At 36.2% G+C, this 13153-nt stretch overlaps 1 protein-coding gene across 13 annotated transcripts in view; it reads left to right on the top strand.

Annotated features, from left to right (window-relative positions):
- The window catches only part of MPP7 (MAGUK p55 scaffold protein 7), a 142791-nt gene that overhangs the window by 80381 nt on the left and 49257 nt on the right, over positions 1 to 13153 (top strand). For all 13 annotated transcript variants that reach the window (XM_031616079.2, XM_090143006.1, XM_090143007.1 and 10 more), the window contains 2 exons: positions 2196 to 2273; positions 6677 to 6757. In XM_031616079.2, coding sequence (XP_031471939.2) covers positions 2196 to 2273; positions 6677 to 6757 — 159 coding nt within the window. The remainder of the gene's footprint in view (positions 1 to 2195; positions 2274 to 6676; positions 6758 to 13153) is intronic.

The raw sequence follows: 13153 nt of genomic DNA, 5'->3' as shown, positions 1-13153 counted from the left end.
TAATCATAGGTAGATTTTCCCACTTCTTGATTAGCTTTGGTTGTTTGCAGCAGACTTAGTTGGGCAGTTACAATCTGCAACTTCTCCATAATCAATTAAAACCTTACTGATTTTCTTAAATGCTTATCTGAATTCTGATATCCACTGTTGGGAAAGAATTTCTTTTCAGCCTTTTGCTGGCCATGGGGAGAGCTATTAATTTATTGAAGTTACACTGTACCTTCTATTGTAAACCTAGTCTTCGTTGCATGAATTTACAATTTTATAACGTGTTTGCCAGGAATGTCCTGGCATCTTTTAAAATTTCACTGATAAAGATGCTTTCAGGTTGTCTGGTGTAAAACCAGCTTCATTGGAAGTGGCTTCTTTGTTTTCTCTGAGCAAGAAGGTAGCAGAGGAAGACAGCTTCTAACCTTGAAGTTGATGGAAGCTCAGCCTGGAAACAATCAAGATGTTGATTGAAGCAATCAAGAAAATGATGGATTTGAGTTTGATTTATTATGCCTTTTAGTTGCTCAAGTTCACAGTCTAAGAAAATCAAATTTCTGCTAAACTCGGGGAGCTGCTTCTCCTTGTTATATTTAGTTTGTGTGCTTTGTATACTAGAAATATGAAGTTTTCCAGTCACTTATGCTTTGTCCAATATGGATTGCTTTTATTTATCAGAGTAAACAATGTCTACATAAGCTGTGTACAATTCACTCATTCCAGAGAAAATGCTGCCTTGAATTTAGTTTCTACTAACTATTCAGAAGAGATCATTTTACAGTATTTTTGCTTCATGCTTCATCTTGGCATTTTAGAATGTCAGCCCTTTAAAAAACTACTTAGAGAAATCATCTTACCCTGGTTATGGAAATGAAGGGATCAGCTATGGCTTGGAGCTTGTTATGCCACATTGTGTCAACGAGTATCAGATGGTCTCTACTTCAGGGTGACCTTTAGTCCTGTAGGCTAAATGAATAAAACCAAGTATAGGCTTAGTAAGCATTATGAAGTCCATCAGAAAACAATATAAACAACAGGCATCATTTGTGTGGCATGACCTTGCTGTGGGCGTGGTTGTTAGGAGCTCAGATGGAGTCCCAGAGAAGGGGCTGGGGAGAACTGTGAGGCATCACTGGGGGTCCTACACCCCAAGGATACAAGGGGCTCCTCAATAGAGTTCTGAGTCCAGTGTTCCTTGCCAGACCTCGTATCCCCTTGCTAAGCACAAACACTGCTGCTTCTGCAACTCCTCCAAGTATCTGGAGGCCATGCCTTCTTCAAAGCAGTGGGCCTGAAGTAGTAATCTCAGGTGAGATGCATTTGCATCAGTTCAGACTATATTGTCTTCTGTTTTTTCATCTAAATTCAGATTAGTGCACCTGTGTATCTTGAGGAAAATTATGTAAATGAAATTGGTGGCTTAATATATCACTCTGTTGTTCTGAAATAATTTCTAAGAAACTTGTTAGAAGCTTTAAAGTATTTTGGCTCGTTTAAGCTTTCACACTGGAAAAAATCTAAATTTTGAAATGAATGACTTGTGGAGGAGGGAAGAAGTTGTATATTTAAGTGATGGTATATCCTTTCCTCTTTTGAGAGAAGCAAAGCATGCTGCATTTTTAATGTTGATGACTCCTCATTAAAAACTTTACATGCTCCTAACTGACTTTAACATGCTGAAGGACTGCCTTTTTCTTTCAGATGTGTTAGAGTTCATATTAGCACTACTTTACCCTTGTTTCTGAATTATTCTAATGACGGCAGCCACTCTACCAACCTGTCTGTCAAGATGTGGGTGGCAGGCTATTATTTCACTTCATAAATCATAATTTACAGGGCTTTTTATATCCATCTTGGGGATAAACACTTTATGCTTTGTGTTTTCAGCAGCAATATAAAATGTAATTGATACTTAAAGCAATATGTTAGAAATATGGACATAGAAAACTGGGAGAGAAAAATCACAAATGTTTAGTTTTTCTGTGGGTTGGTCTACATACTGAGCATTTTTTCCATCTGATTTCATATTCTTAGCACTTCAACAGAGGATGATGATGAATTACATGTACATGATTGCTGCCTGTAGGTTACTGTAAGGATGTTTCTCTAGTTACAGGCACTCAGAGGATCAGTAGCTCAACAGGAATGTTCTGTAATGTTTCTTGTGCTGCTAAACAAACTGATCATTTTGCACTATTGTCTTCTAGATTCATGAAAAACTGCATTATTACGAAAAACAGAATCCTGTGCCCATACTCCACAGTGCAGCAGCCTTGGCAGATGATGTAAGTGTCCCCTGCTGAGATCACTGGTACCAAGTCTCCCAAAAAACTGTCTGCAAGCAAAGCTCCTCATAGTGCAAACATATGAATGTAATCCTCTGAGCTGAAATCATAAGAAGCTGCAAATGTTTCCAAAGGTGCTGTCAGCACTGGGCTTGTTGCTGATATTACTTTGATTTTTATTCACTTGCCTGTTATAAAAACACTGCATGTTAGATAGCCTCTTGTTCTGCTGTAGTAACTACGTAATAGAATTTACAGGTTGGAATTCTACTGGGAGGGAAAAAGCTGTCAACTATTAGTGTTTTGAGAAAGTCACAGACAAGAGGAATGCTTTGGAAAAATAAAGACAAATGAGATAGCAGTCCTGCTGACAGAGCATGAAAAATGATAGATAATACTACAGAAATGAAGCATATGAAATGCTTAGGAAGAGGGCTTTTTTTTTTAAAAAAAAAAAAGCTATTTAAGAGAAAGTGCAGTAGTGATTTATGGATATTGGAGCTTTCCAAATTACCTTCATAACTAAAAAATAAATGGTAGAAGTGGTCACCACTGATGGAGTAGTTAATTTCCTGTTACTATAATTTTTATTTTAAAGAAAAAAATGCAACCTGCCATTTCTTTCTATTTGGTTAGTTCTAGGATTCAGATGAATTGTGCACACACCTGTATAAACTGACTGAACCTGAGGTAGGCCAGGACAGAGAAATGTTTAATAAACTGTGGTTTAGGTGAAATCCAGAAATCTTTGTTGCACCTGATGATCTCTGGTTGTTTTCTTGGAAAAGGGCATAGGTATTAGGATCTTTTTCAAATACAGCATGTTTGAAACTGTAAATATTTTATGGATGTTTTAAAATAATAACCATTTTTAATATAATTCATAGCTTTTCAAATTATACAAATTGTTAATGTTGTAAATGTAGAATGATAACTTTTTAAAGAAAAAACTAAATTAAACATTTGAAGGCTATTGAAAAAGGGATATAATGTAATTTAATCATACTTCAGTAGGAGGAGAGCTATATCCTATAACATACCAAATATAATAATGCATCAGTTTTGACATCAGGCATAAATTAGTGATATTTTTTTAACCTTCAAGTAGTTTTGAATAATGTTGATAGTAATTTTGAAAATTAGAAACCTAGTTGAAACTCTCTTCATTAAGTTCCTGATGACATATTAATAATCCTTGTTAACATTTGTTTTATGGATCTCTGGGCTAAAATTCTTATTAAGAGTCATTTCTTATTTTTGGATGCAAAACATAATTCTTGATATTTTCAGAAATGCTGAGCAACCTCATTCTCTGTTCAGCTCCATTTAAAATATAGTGTTGGATATCCCCAAATTGAAGTAGTCTCTCACTCTTCAGTTTAAGAGGTCAGTTTTCTTTCCTTACTCCAAGGATGTATTATTATGCATATTTATACATGGCAGTATTTTTAAAATGTTCATATGTTGGAACATGAGTATCTCTAGACATCTGCTGTTTCCAAGCATAGCTTTTTTAACGATCCTATTGCAGGCACTTTGTTGTCTCTTATGTGTGGTTGAACAGCTGGTTTTATGGGCACCATCTTCTGGAACTGGGATGTCCTTCGGCAGCTGAGGTCAGGCCTGCATTTTGCAGGATTTTGTGTGTTTTAGCAGCTATCAACAAGCTTTGAGGAAGTGGATTTACATACAGTGATTTCTGTACTCCCCAAATGCACGGAGTTTTACGATTGAAGCATTACTCAGTTTTTGGCCCATTCATCTAACTAAGTGTCAGTTTCAGGGGCTGAAGTGCATGTTGGTGATGGAATAGCTTATTTCAGTGGGCTTTAAATTACCATTTTTTTCCCTCCTAGTTCTGTAGTTATACAAAGAAGGAAATATTCTTACTATCAAGTACATATTTCCTATTTAAAACATGAATTTGGGATGCTGCCTGTGTAACTAGAAACTGTTTAAGGAGTGTATTTTTATTCTTGTTTGTTATTAATTTTTGAATCGATTTTAGAGGTAGCAATTGTGACTAGCTTATTTTCTGAAGGTTTTTGTGTTCCTTGCTGCCATTTTTTTTCTCACACCTCGTTGGTGACGATTACAGTGAATTTTCCATCATGGATTCTGTTTGCCTCTTATTTTGGAGCAGCAGTGTTTGCAGGTTTTTTTGATTTCGAGCAAATAATATAAATGTTGTTGAAACTATAGATATATTCTTCACATAATGCTTCTAGGCTGCTAGAAATGCAGTACTGACAAAAGAGGTTTCAGAACTTCCTCAAGAAACTTCAAACTCTCTAACCACAGTGTTCTCCATCTCTCCAGCCTCACTCCAAATCTGCATCCCTCCTCTATTTTATTTTTCTTTCTCCAAAGTTTTCATGAAGGACTTGGTAAAATGTTGTGAATCCTTCCACAGAGAATCTTAGAGTTTTCCTGCAGTCTTTGGCATGTGAGGTGATCCAAAATATTCCATATTCATTGTACTGCTGCTAGCAACAGTAAAAATAAAACAATAAAAATCCAGTCCAAAAGTGCTAGACACAAGCAAGCAGCTCTGGTGATAGGTGTTTGCAGATGTGGTAACGTAGTTCTGCCTTCCTACTTCTCTGGATATCACAAGGTGTTACACGTGCATTTAGGACTCTTATGGGAGTATTTGGAAAAATCTTATAAATGATGTGAGTGAAAACAAGTTTTTAATTTTTTCATTTCTGAACAAGTATTTTCTAAATTACGATAAAATTCAAACATCTGTTAAAGCAATAACAAAATATTCCTTCTCTTGCTGTTATGTACCCACATTTACATTTGCACCATCAGAGCAAAGAGCTCAGAAGTTAAAACTGCTCGTACAAATCATCCGGGAGAGGAATACTGAGCAGTCATTCTTGCTGACTGATGGATAGTTCTGATCAATAATATCAATCTAATTAATAGATTTTGTTCTGTGATGAGAAGGTAAAGAATAAAAAAGGAGCAGAGGGGAACCTGTGTCATTGAACTGCTGTCATTCCTATCACAGATTATCTGTTTTGCTGAGCTTTTCCATAGAACATGCAGACGAAATTGCAGTTGGATTACCTCAGTATTTGGCTTGAATGTATTTCATTCTGTCCTTCCCTACAGCAGTTGTTTTCTAGTCTTTCTGTATGATTACCCGAGTGATGTTAAGATTAACATTAATTATATCTGGACATTTTTGTCTATGAATTATAGATGTAAGGCTTTGGGAGTGTATCTGCAGAATTTTTCTGTCAGTTCTGTTAGCCTTCTGTTGAAGCTTAAAAAAAAAAAGTATTCAAACCATGTTTGATGCCGTCTATAACTGCTTCTAGACTTGTCTATTATATATTATTATGCAAAATGTATTTCAATACAGGCTTATATTGAAAATTTAAAAATTGCAAGTAAGATTAAGCTAGATAAATAAAATAACTGGCTCCAAATAACCTATTTTTCGTAGAAGTGTTTTTATGATACTGATTTAGTGCAAAGAAAACGAGTGATTATCTGCAATCACATTTTGGATTATGAGCCATGTAGCTTCAGAATCTTAAACTAAAGTTCAGTGCTCTGAAATATGTTTTAGTTTTTCCTACTTCTGGAAAAAGTCGAAGTCTGAAATCCTGTAGTAAAATGTGCCTCTTGAGTCCAAATTAGCTGAGAATGTCGTGATAAGAAAAACTAAAAACATGAGCCAAATAGCCATGGGATTAAAAGTTAGACTGCTGCTCTATTGTTCACCAAACCACAATTTTGTAATATAACCAAACATAAATTACTGACCTTGTTGTTAGGACATAGTCTGTGCATTTCAGGGCCTTGAATTGCTGATGACCTGTTATAAAGTATATTATGTTTAACCGGCTTCACATTTAACAAGCTGCTTCCAGTGTATGTGTAAACATAATAAAAGGTTCAGATTGCTTGCGCTGTAGGGGCACTTTGCTTTCTTATCCCACTCCTAAACAGCACAGCTACTGTGGGTTTTTGGAAGCAGTGTGGATTTCACCACCTCATTCAAAACTGTTTTTTATAGACAGTGTCAAAGTTTGATCCAGTCATTTTTACAAGCAGTCCTTTGTCTGCACGCGAAGGACCATTCACTTAAATGAAGTGCTGGGATTTGCCCTCATTGCTATAAATCAGAATGTGATCTGGCTGCACTGTTGCCAGAAATGATTACTTGTGTTAAACTGAGCCGAAAGGCCTGGCTTAAATCTAGTCCACTGAGGGCTAGAAAGAGAAGCATGGTGATTGATGGTGTTTTTCTTCATGCTGGCTTCTGTTTGAACACACTGGAAAGTAATAACCTTGAGCAAGATAGATTCTTGGTTGTCACTGATGCACTGGGTAAAACAATGCCTTTCTAATGGTCTCCATGTCAATTCAAATCTCCCCCACAGCTGGCTGAGGAGCTGCAGAGCAAGCCACTGAACAGCGAGATCAGAGAACTGCTGAAACTGCTGTCAAAACCCAATCTCAAGGTGAGGATGTGTTGCACCTGCAGGGTGTGTGTAGCTGCTTTCTCAGGCTGTGTGGGTTTAGTCTGCCTTAACAACTACATGTATTTCCAAGAAAGGGACATGATGTTAATAGGAAATACTATTTATGAAGGAACACGTTTAACATGGCCAGTAAATTATGCTGTTACCAATATTTATAAAAGGAAATCAGTGGAAGACCATTGTTTATTTACAACACATCTGGCAAAAAGTAGATGCTTGCTTTTTTTCTGTAGATTATTTTTATTGTATAGTCTTCATAAATTTATTTTAAAAGTGCATTTACTAAACGATCATCAGTCATGCTGTTGGTTGGTTTAATTGCACTGTGCATAAATGGTATGACCTGATATTTAGAAAAAGACTCCTGAAGGATATTTTCAAAAAATTATAATTTTGAAAACTTCCTGCCAAGTTTCTGGGGTTCACAACAGTGCATCTGTCAGTAGCCTCAGAGCTATAGAGAGTTACTCAGGTTGAAAGGGATCTTTGGAGGTTGTCCATAGTCCATCATCCTGCTCAAAGCAGGGTCAATACTGAGTTCAGAGCAGGTTGCTCTGGGCTCTGTCCCAACCAGATCTTGGAAATGCCTGGGAACAGACATTCCACAACATCTCTGTGCAGCCTGTTCCAGTTCCTAATTATCTTCATAGTAAGAATTGTTTCCTTATATCCAGTCAGAACCTCTTGTACTGTTGTTAATACACACTATTTTTCCACTCTGAAGAACAAAGAAAGAATAACAAGCAACTTAGTGCTCTAGGTGCATTTTGCATTGCTAATTGAATGCAGCAGTTAAGTTTAGATGAAAAACTGTGGTGTGGAAAGGAGTACTCTGAGAGACAGTTTCTTCTTTATATTCCCTATAAAATACTGATGTAAAAAACTGACATACCATGATAACTTTGAAGTGCTGTAACACTTTAAGGCGAAGACCATTTTTGCCTCCTTTTTAAAGATTTTTGCACAGTTGCTTGTTCTGTAGTTTACAAAGTGACCAGCTGTTTTATTTCTGAAGGATTGAGTAATGGCAATAGCTTATTACAAGAGAAAAAGTTGATGCATCAAATTGCAGAGATCCTCAGTGTCACTGTGGATGTTTTTAGCGATGGCCCATGCATGCCATGCTTCCAAAGCTTTAGTGGATTGAATCTGAAGACATCTGGTTTGCCACTACTGCATTTCTCTCTTTCTCTCTCTTTCAACCTTCTTCCCCTTCCCTTGCTATCTTCCCCTCTCACTCTTACGTGCTTTCTCTCCTTCACTCAGTCTTGCTGTCCGTCTGTGTTTCTCTCACTTTCACTGTTACATTTAAGCTGTTAGATTCTAATCTTAGCAGGATTTTAGGAAAAGAGTTGCTGTACCTTCAGTAGGGTTAATAAGCTTGAACATATGCAGTAATTTAGCAGATATCTTCCTTAGCTGTAAGAAGACAAACTGGTGCCTGTTGGGTCCTGAGCCCTTTGCATGGTCACACCAGCTCATCCAGAGCAAGAGGCAGCTTTCTCTGCCCTGCATAGCTTGTGTGTGCTGGGGGGAAACTGTCAGTATGCCTGCTATTCTTCCTAGAGATTATCTTCTCTACCTGCCATCTCCTGTCAGACATGACTGGGAGAGATAGTAAATATGACAGTTGTCTCCATCATGTTGACAAGGGAAGTGTGCTGTGTGCATTTCACAGGCCATTTTAGATGCTTTCTCCTCCTTTTTCTTAGACAGAAGGGGAAAAGAATGAAGGAGTTGAGACTCAGTTTTCTAGTTATTCTCCAAACATGCTCTTAGTCTGTTCATTTGAATCAGAGCTAATGTAGTACCTTGCTGAAGATTTTCTTGCACTTCACTGTTAGGCTGGTGCTTAGAGAGGATTTGTTTCCCTTCTAGATTCCTGGGACAAAATGATGTCCAAAACAAAAGTTTTCCATGCATCTGAAATTACTTGGGATAACTGATGCATGTTTTCCAATGATGCTATATAGGCTTTATCTGAAAATTTGTATATGGCTTAATTTGGGATTGATTTAAGCCATCTGTGTTTTACTCTGCAGGGGAAACTTTCCTCTCCTGACCTGGCTTATAACCACAGTGCTATCTAGAGCCAGCAGGAGAGCTTCCACTGCCTCCAGCTCTTCTGTAGCACATTCATGGCACCATGATAGATGGTTAGGATAAATTTACTGTGCTACAGCACTGCTTGCAGAGGTTTGGTTGTGTGAAGTCTTTACAGCAACTGTATGATTACATGAATATTTACATGCTCTCATTTGGTGTTACAGTATTTTGTTAAATAATTTTCTGAGCATTTCCATCTGATACATACAGCTTTGATTGTGTGCATAATGTTTTTATTGCTTAATGGTTTCAATCCATAGTGAGATACTCTAAACAAGAAAAATTAGGTTTATCAGACCTGAGATTTTGAAAATGTCCTGGAATTTGTTAGAAGGTTTTGTTGGGTGAAAAGAAATCAGGTGGGTTTGTATGTGTGTGCTATACCTTGATATAGCTATCAACAAGAAGGTCAATGTTCCTTTATCTTACAGCCTGAATCAAATTGAATGCAGTATTTCCTTTTTAAGCAATCCAGAACTTAACTGACCAGAATGTATGGTCATCTCACTTTCAGAAAATCTAAGTGCAGCAAAGCACTTAATTCAGATGGTTTGTGTCATAACCCCAAATGTGTAATCAAATCGTTTAGCAAGCTGTTAATAAATGTTTACACTTCTAGCAAGTATGTATGCAGGTATAGAAGTTCTTCCCAGTTGTTTGTTAAAAAGCAGCTTAAGAATTTAACTTGTGGAAGCTTGAATGGTGGCAAATAAGTAGTGCTAGTTGTATCGGAACTTATATTGCTGTGTTTCCTATGGCAGTGTGGTATGTGGGGATTACTGGCATTTTGTGTTGTTATTCAGTTGCAATAAAGTAGCTCAAAGGTAAGTGTGGCAAGCTAGCTGTAGGCTAAGTCAATTTGCTGATAGACAGTTCTGGCCCTTAATCTGACTGTTATGGCTTCTTTTAATACTTTATATTTACTTACTTAATACTTAACACAGGAGCTGATGCTTACATTCATTGCATGTTAGGTAACCTGTGTGATATTACAGAAAACAGCAATCCACTATTTTCATTATAAACACTGAGTGGGGGGCAATGAAGGACTGTGTTGCTGTGTGTAAGGTTTGATTCTGTACAAGTTAGGGTAATGTGCTGCATTTAAAGGTGATAATTCCTGGTCTGGCTGGAAGCTGAATACTGCAACCTGCTTCTGGCTTTCTTCTCAGTTCTGGAATGACTTTTTAAGTTGTTCATAGTTTCTGAGGTGTAACCATGAATTAGATTACTTTTCATTCCCCTTCAAGCTTACCTTACTTATTTTATGAAGGAAACATTTAAAAGATTGTTTGTGTGTTCAAGACTTGTGTTTTACATTTCAGTTTTACTGATGGACAGGACATTTACATTGAAGTACTGCGAGTGTTGGAGAGTTCTTGTTTGGGGGCGGGGTGGGAGAGGGGATTGAATTAACAGTAAAATTAAAATATTCTTAAGAATTAATAGGGGATCAGAGATCTACCATACCTTTTAGCCAAATATTTAGAAAGTGAATGTTTTGTCTTTCTGTCATGTGAGTGCATGTTCTGGACTCCAGTGAGAGCAGTCAAGGGGCATGTCGAGTATTGATGTGCTGCTGAGAAATGCTTCACTAATTTATATTCACTGTATGTTTGGGAAACCTTAACTGATCAAAATTCTTCAGATTCCTTTTCTCAGTGTAAGTTCTTCATTTCAAATATCAAGAAAATTTCATTGTCATGACGTAAAACTTTGCCTACAGTTCTAACCTGCTATGTAGAGGATGTAAAGAATATTTTTTCCTAAAGTATTTCTGTTGTACATATTGTATCTTTTTTTCAGTATGTGTTTTTCAAGGAAATATGAAAACAGAAATAGCCCTAGAGCAGTATTGTTTACCAACAATCTGCTTTGCTTTTTAGAAGGAAGTAGGAAAAATGGGAGCATCTTTTTCTCCAGAAAATTCTCTACAGTTTTTTAAAGATATATTCAAATAGTTTGAACTAAGAAGGTGAATTTGCAGATAAGCTGTAAAAACTGTTCTTTTTGCCACAGCACAAGAGCAAATATTATTTTTTTTTAATTATTGGAAACCTGAAAAGCTAAAGAAATCACCTGTAGGAATTAACAATTTAGGTACTTTTTTATTTAATGCATCTGTAAACTGCATTGGTTAAAAAAAAAAAACTGTAAAAATAATGGATCATCTTTTTAGTTCATTGAACAATTTTATCTCAGTTATACTCACTTTGACACAGACTCTGGATATTTCATTTGTATCTCACTTGCTCTTTGTGTTTGTAACAGCAGTTACTTTCTTAATCATCGTGTATTAAAATGAGAAATTTATCATTTGAAGTTAATCCCTGTTATGATAAATATAATTTATAAAATTATATTTTTTTGCAGTCATCAGTATACTAAGCAGAACAGTAATTATTTTAAAAGCCTTTGCCATTGTGCTAAAACTATTCTGAAGGATGTTTATACATCTTATGACCTGAAGGAAATTAAACTCCAAAGAATGCCAGTGGTGGTTCTGTCTATTTCAGCAGAGTTTATCTTCTGTTTATGTGCAGTGAACGGGTTGCCAACTGCTAGTTAGAAACATGAAGCAGGTACATAAACAAGGGCACAAGGCACAACTGTGAATGACTTCAATGCATCATAGTATAAGGGAATGTAAATTATTTGGAACACTTTGGGAGCTGTACCTGTAGCTATGCAGGGAACAAGCCATGGGCATTCTTTAAGTATTTTTCTTGGCTTTGCTTTTATTACTGTAGAATGTATAGAATTTTGGAAGTAACTTGAAGATAAGTTGCAGAGTAAAGGGAAAACCTCTCATATGACTGGGAATGTTTTCAGATTAATTTATTTGAGGACGACTTGAATGTGCCATTCAGAGAAATACCAATTCTTTACACTATGATGCTTTGATTATTTTTTTAATTGCCTTGAAATGGCACATACCAGAAATGCATGTACTGGGAAACTGTACATAGGTTTTATATACGTAGATAAATATAAATAAAACTTGCTGTTTTATTTTGCAGTTCATCTGAAATGCATTTAACTTTTAATTTCACCAAGCATAAACAATTTGCATTAGTAAACACTTTCATCTAATAAGTACATTCTTGGCTTTCCTTCAGAATGTAACCATGAGTTAAAATGAAAACTGGAGACAGTGAAACTAGAGCAGCTTTTAGTCTTCATTTAAACGTTAAATGTTTGTTGTTTGTTTATTTAGGTTTCTTAAAAAAAAAAAGTGCTGCTTTTAGCTTGAAGTGTACCTCTTTCATTGTCCTATCCTGTTTGTTTTTCTTATATTTCATTAGAAGGTTGTAAATCCTGGTCTTTACTTGGTAAACAACTGCTGCTGGTGCCTGTGCCATCTGAGGCTTCCTAGATCTGTATGGTGTCCTAAATAGATTGTTGGGATCAAAGTGTCACTCGTTCTGTTTAAAAAAAAAAAAAAAAAAAAAACATTTTAAGCTTTTATCAGTAGAGCTTTAGAAAGCTGCCTTACAGTTAGTGGCAAAAAATGACAATATAACTTACTAAGCAGGAAACAGCAGGCATTTTTTCTATGAGAATTGTAACATGTGAAGCATTTAAGGAACAGATTGGGCTATAATAATACTAAGTCAAATCTGTTTTCTCTTCAAAAATTTTATGAAACTTTTATTGTAACATAATTGTAAAAAATCTGAACCTAAACTTTGTCTTCTTTCCACCATTTCCTTTGTTTTTAGACTTGCTGAGGATTTTCCATCAGGGCTTTTTCATTGAAATATGTGGTTTCTGCAAAGTCAACATTTTCCGCTGGAAATTGTTGGGATTTGCCTACAACTGTTCAGGTCTTGCATCTGGAAAAGCCAAACACAAATTTCAGATCAGTTAACATCTGAGCTCCATTTGTGCTGTTACTGCATCCCAAGCACTTGAAGGACCTTTTGACTCTGACAGCATCAGTGTTCACTTTTTTTACTCACGTCCTGGGAAACTTTTCTTCTTTTAATGAAATATTCATGCTCACGTACGGTAACACAGTCTGCAGTATTTGTTTAGGAAGCATAATTGTCCATAATTTATAACTATTTACTTGTCAATGGTCTTTGAGGTTTGCTGGTAGGACTGGTTAAAAGATTTGTGCTGTAGTGTAGTTTATTAATATGGTGAGCTGGAGCACAATGTACTTCATATGTCAACAGAGAAGTGACCTAATACTCATTTGCAAAATCAGAGGCCAATACTAAATCAGCAAGAATGTGCTTGATTTTGGGTGGTATGCTGTGAAAT

Source organism: Phasianus colchicus, chromosome 6 (assembly GCF_987193195.1).
Source record: "Phasianus colchicus chromosome 6, bPhaCol1.hap1.1, whole genome shotgun sequence".
Classification (NCBI taxonomy): Eukaryota; Metazoa; Chordata; class Aves; order Galliformes; family Phasianidae; genus Phasianus; species Phasianus colchicus.
Note: the sequence above shows the minus strand (reverse complement) of the source record. Positions and strands in the feature narration are given on the sequence as shown.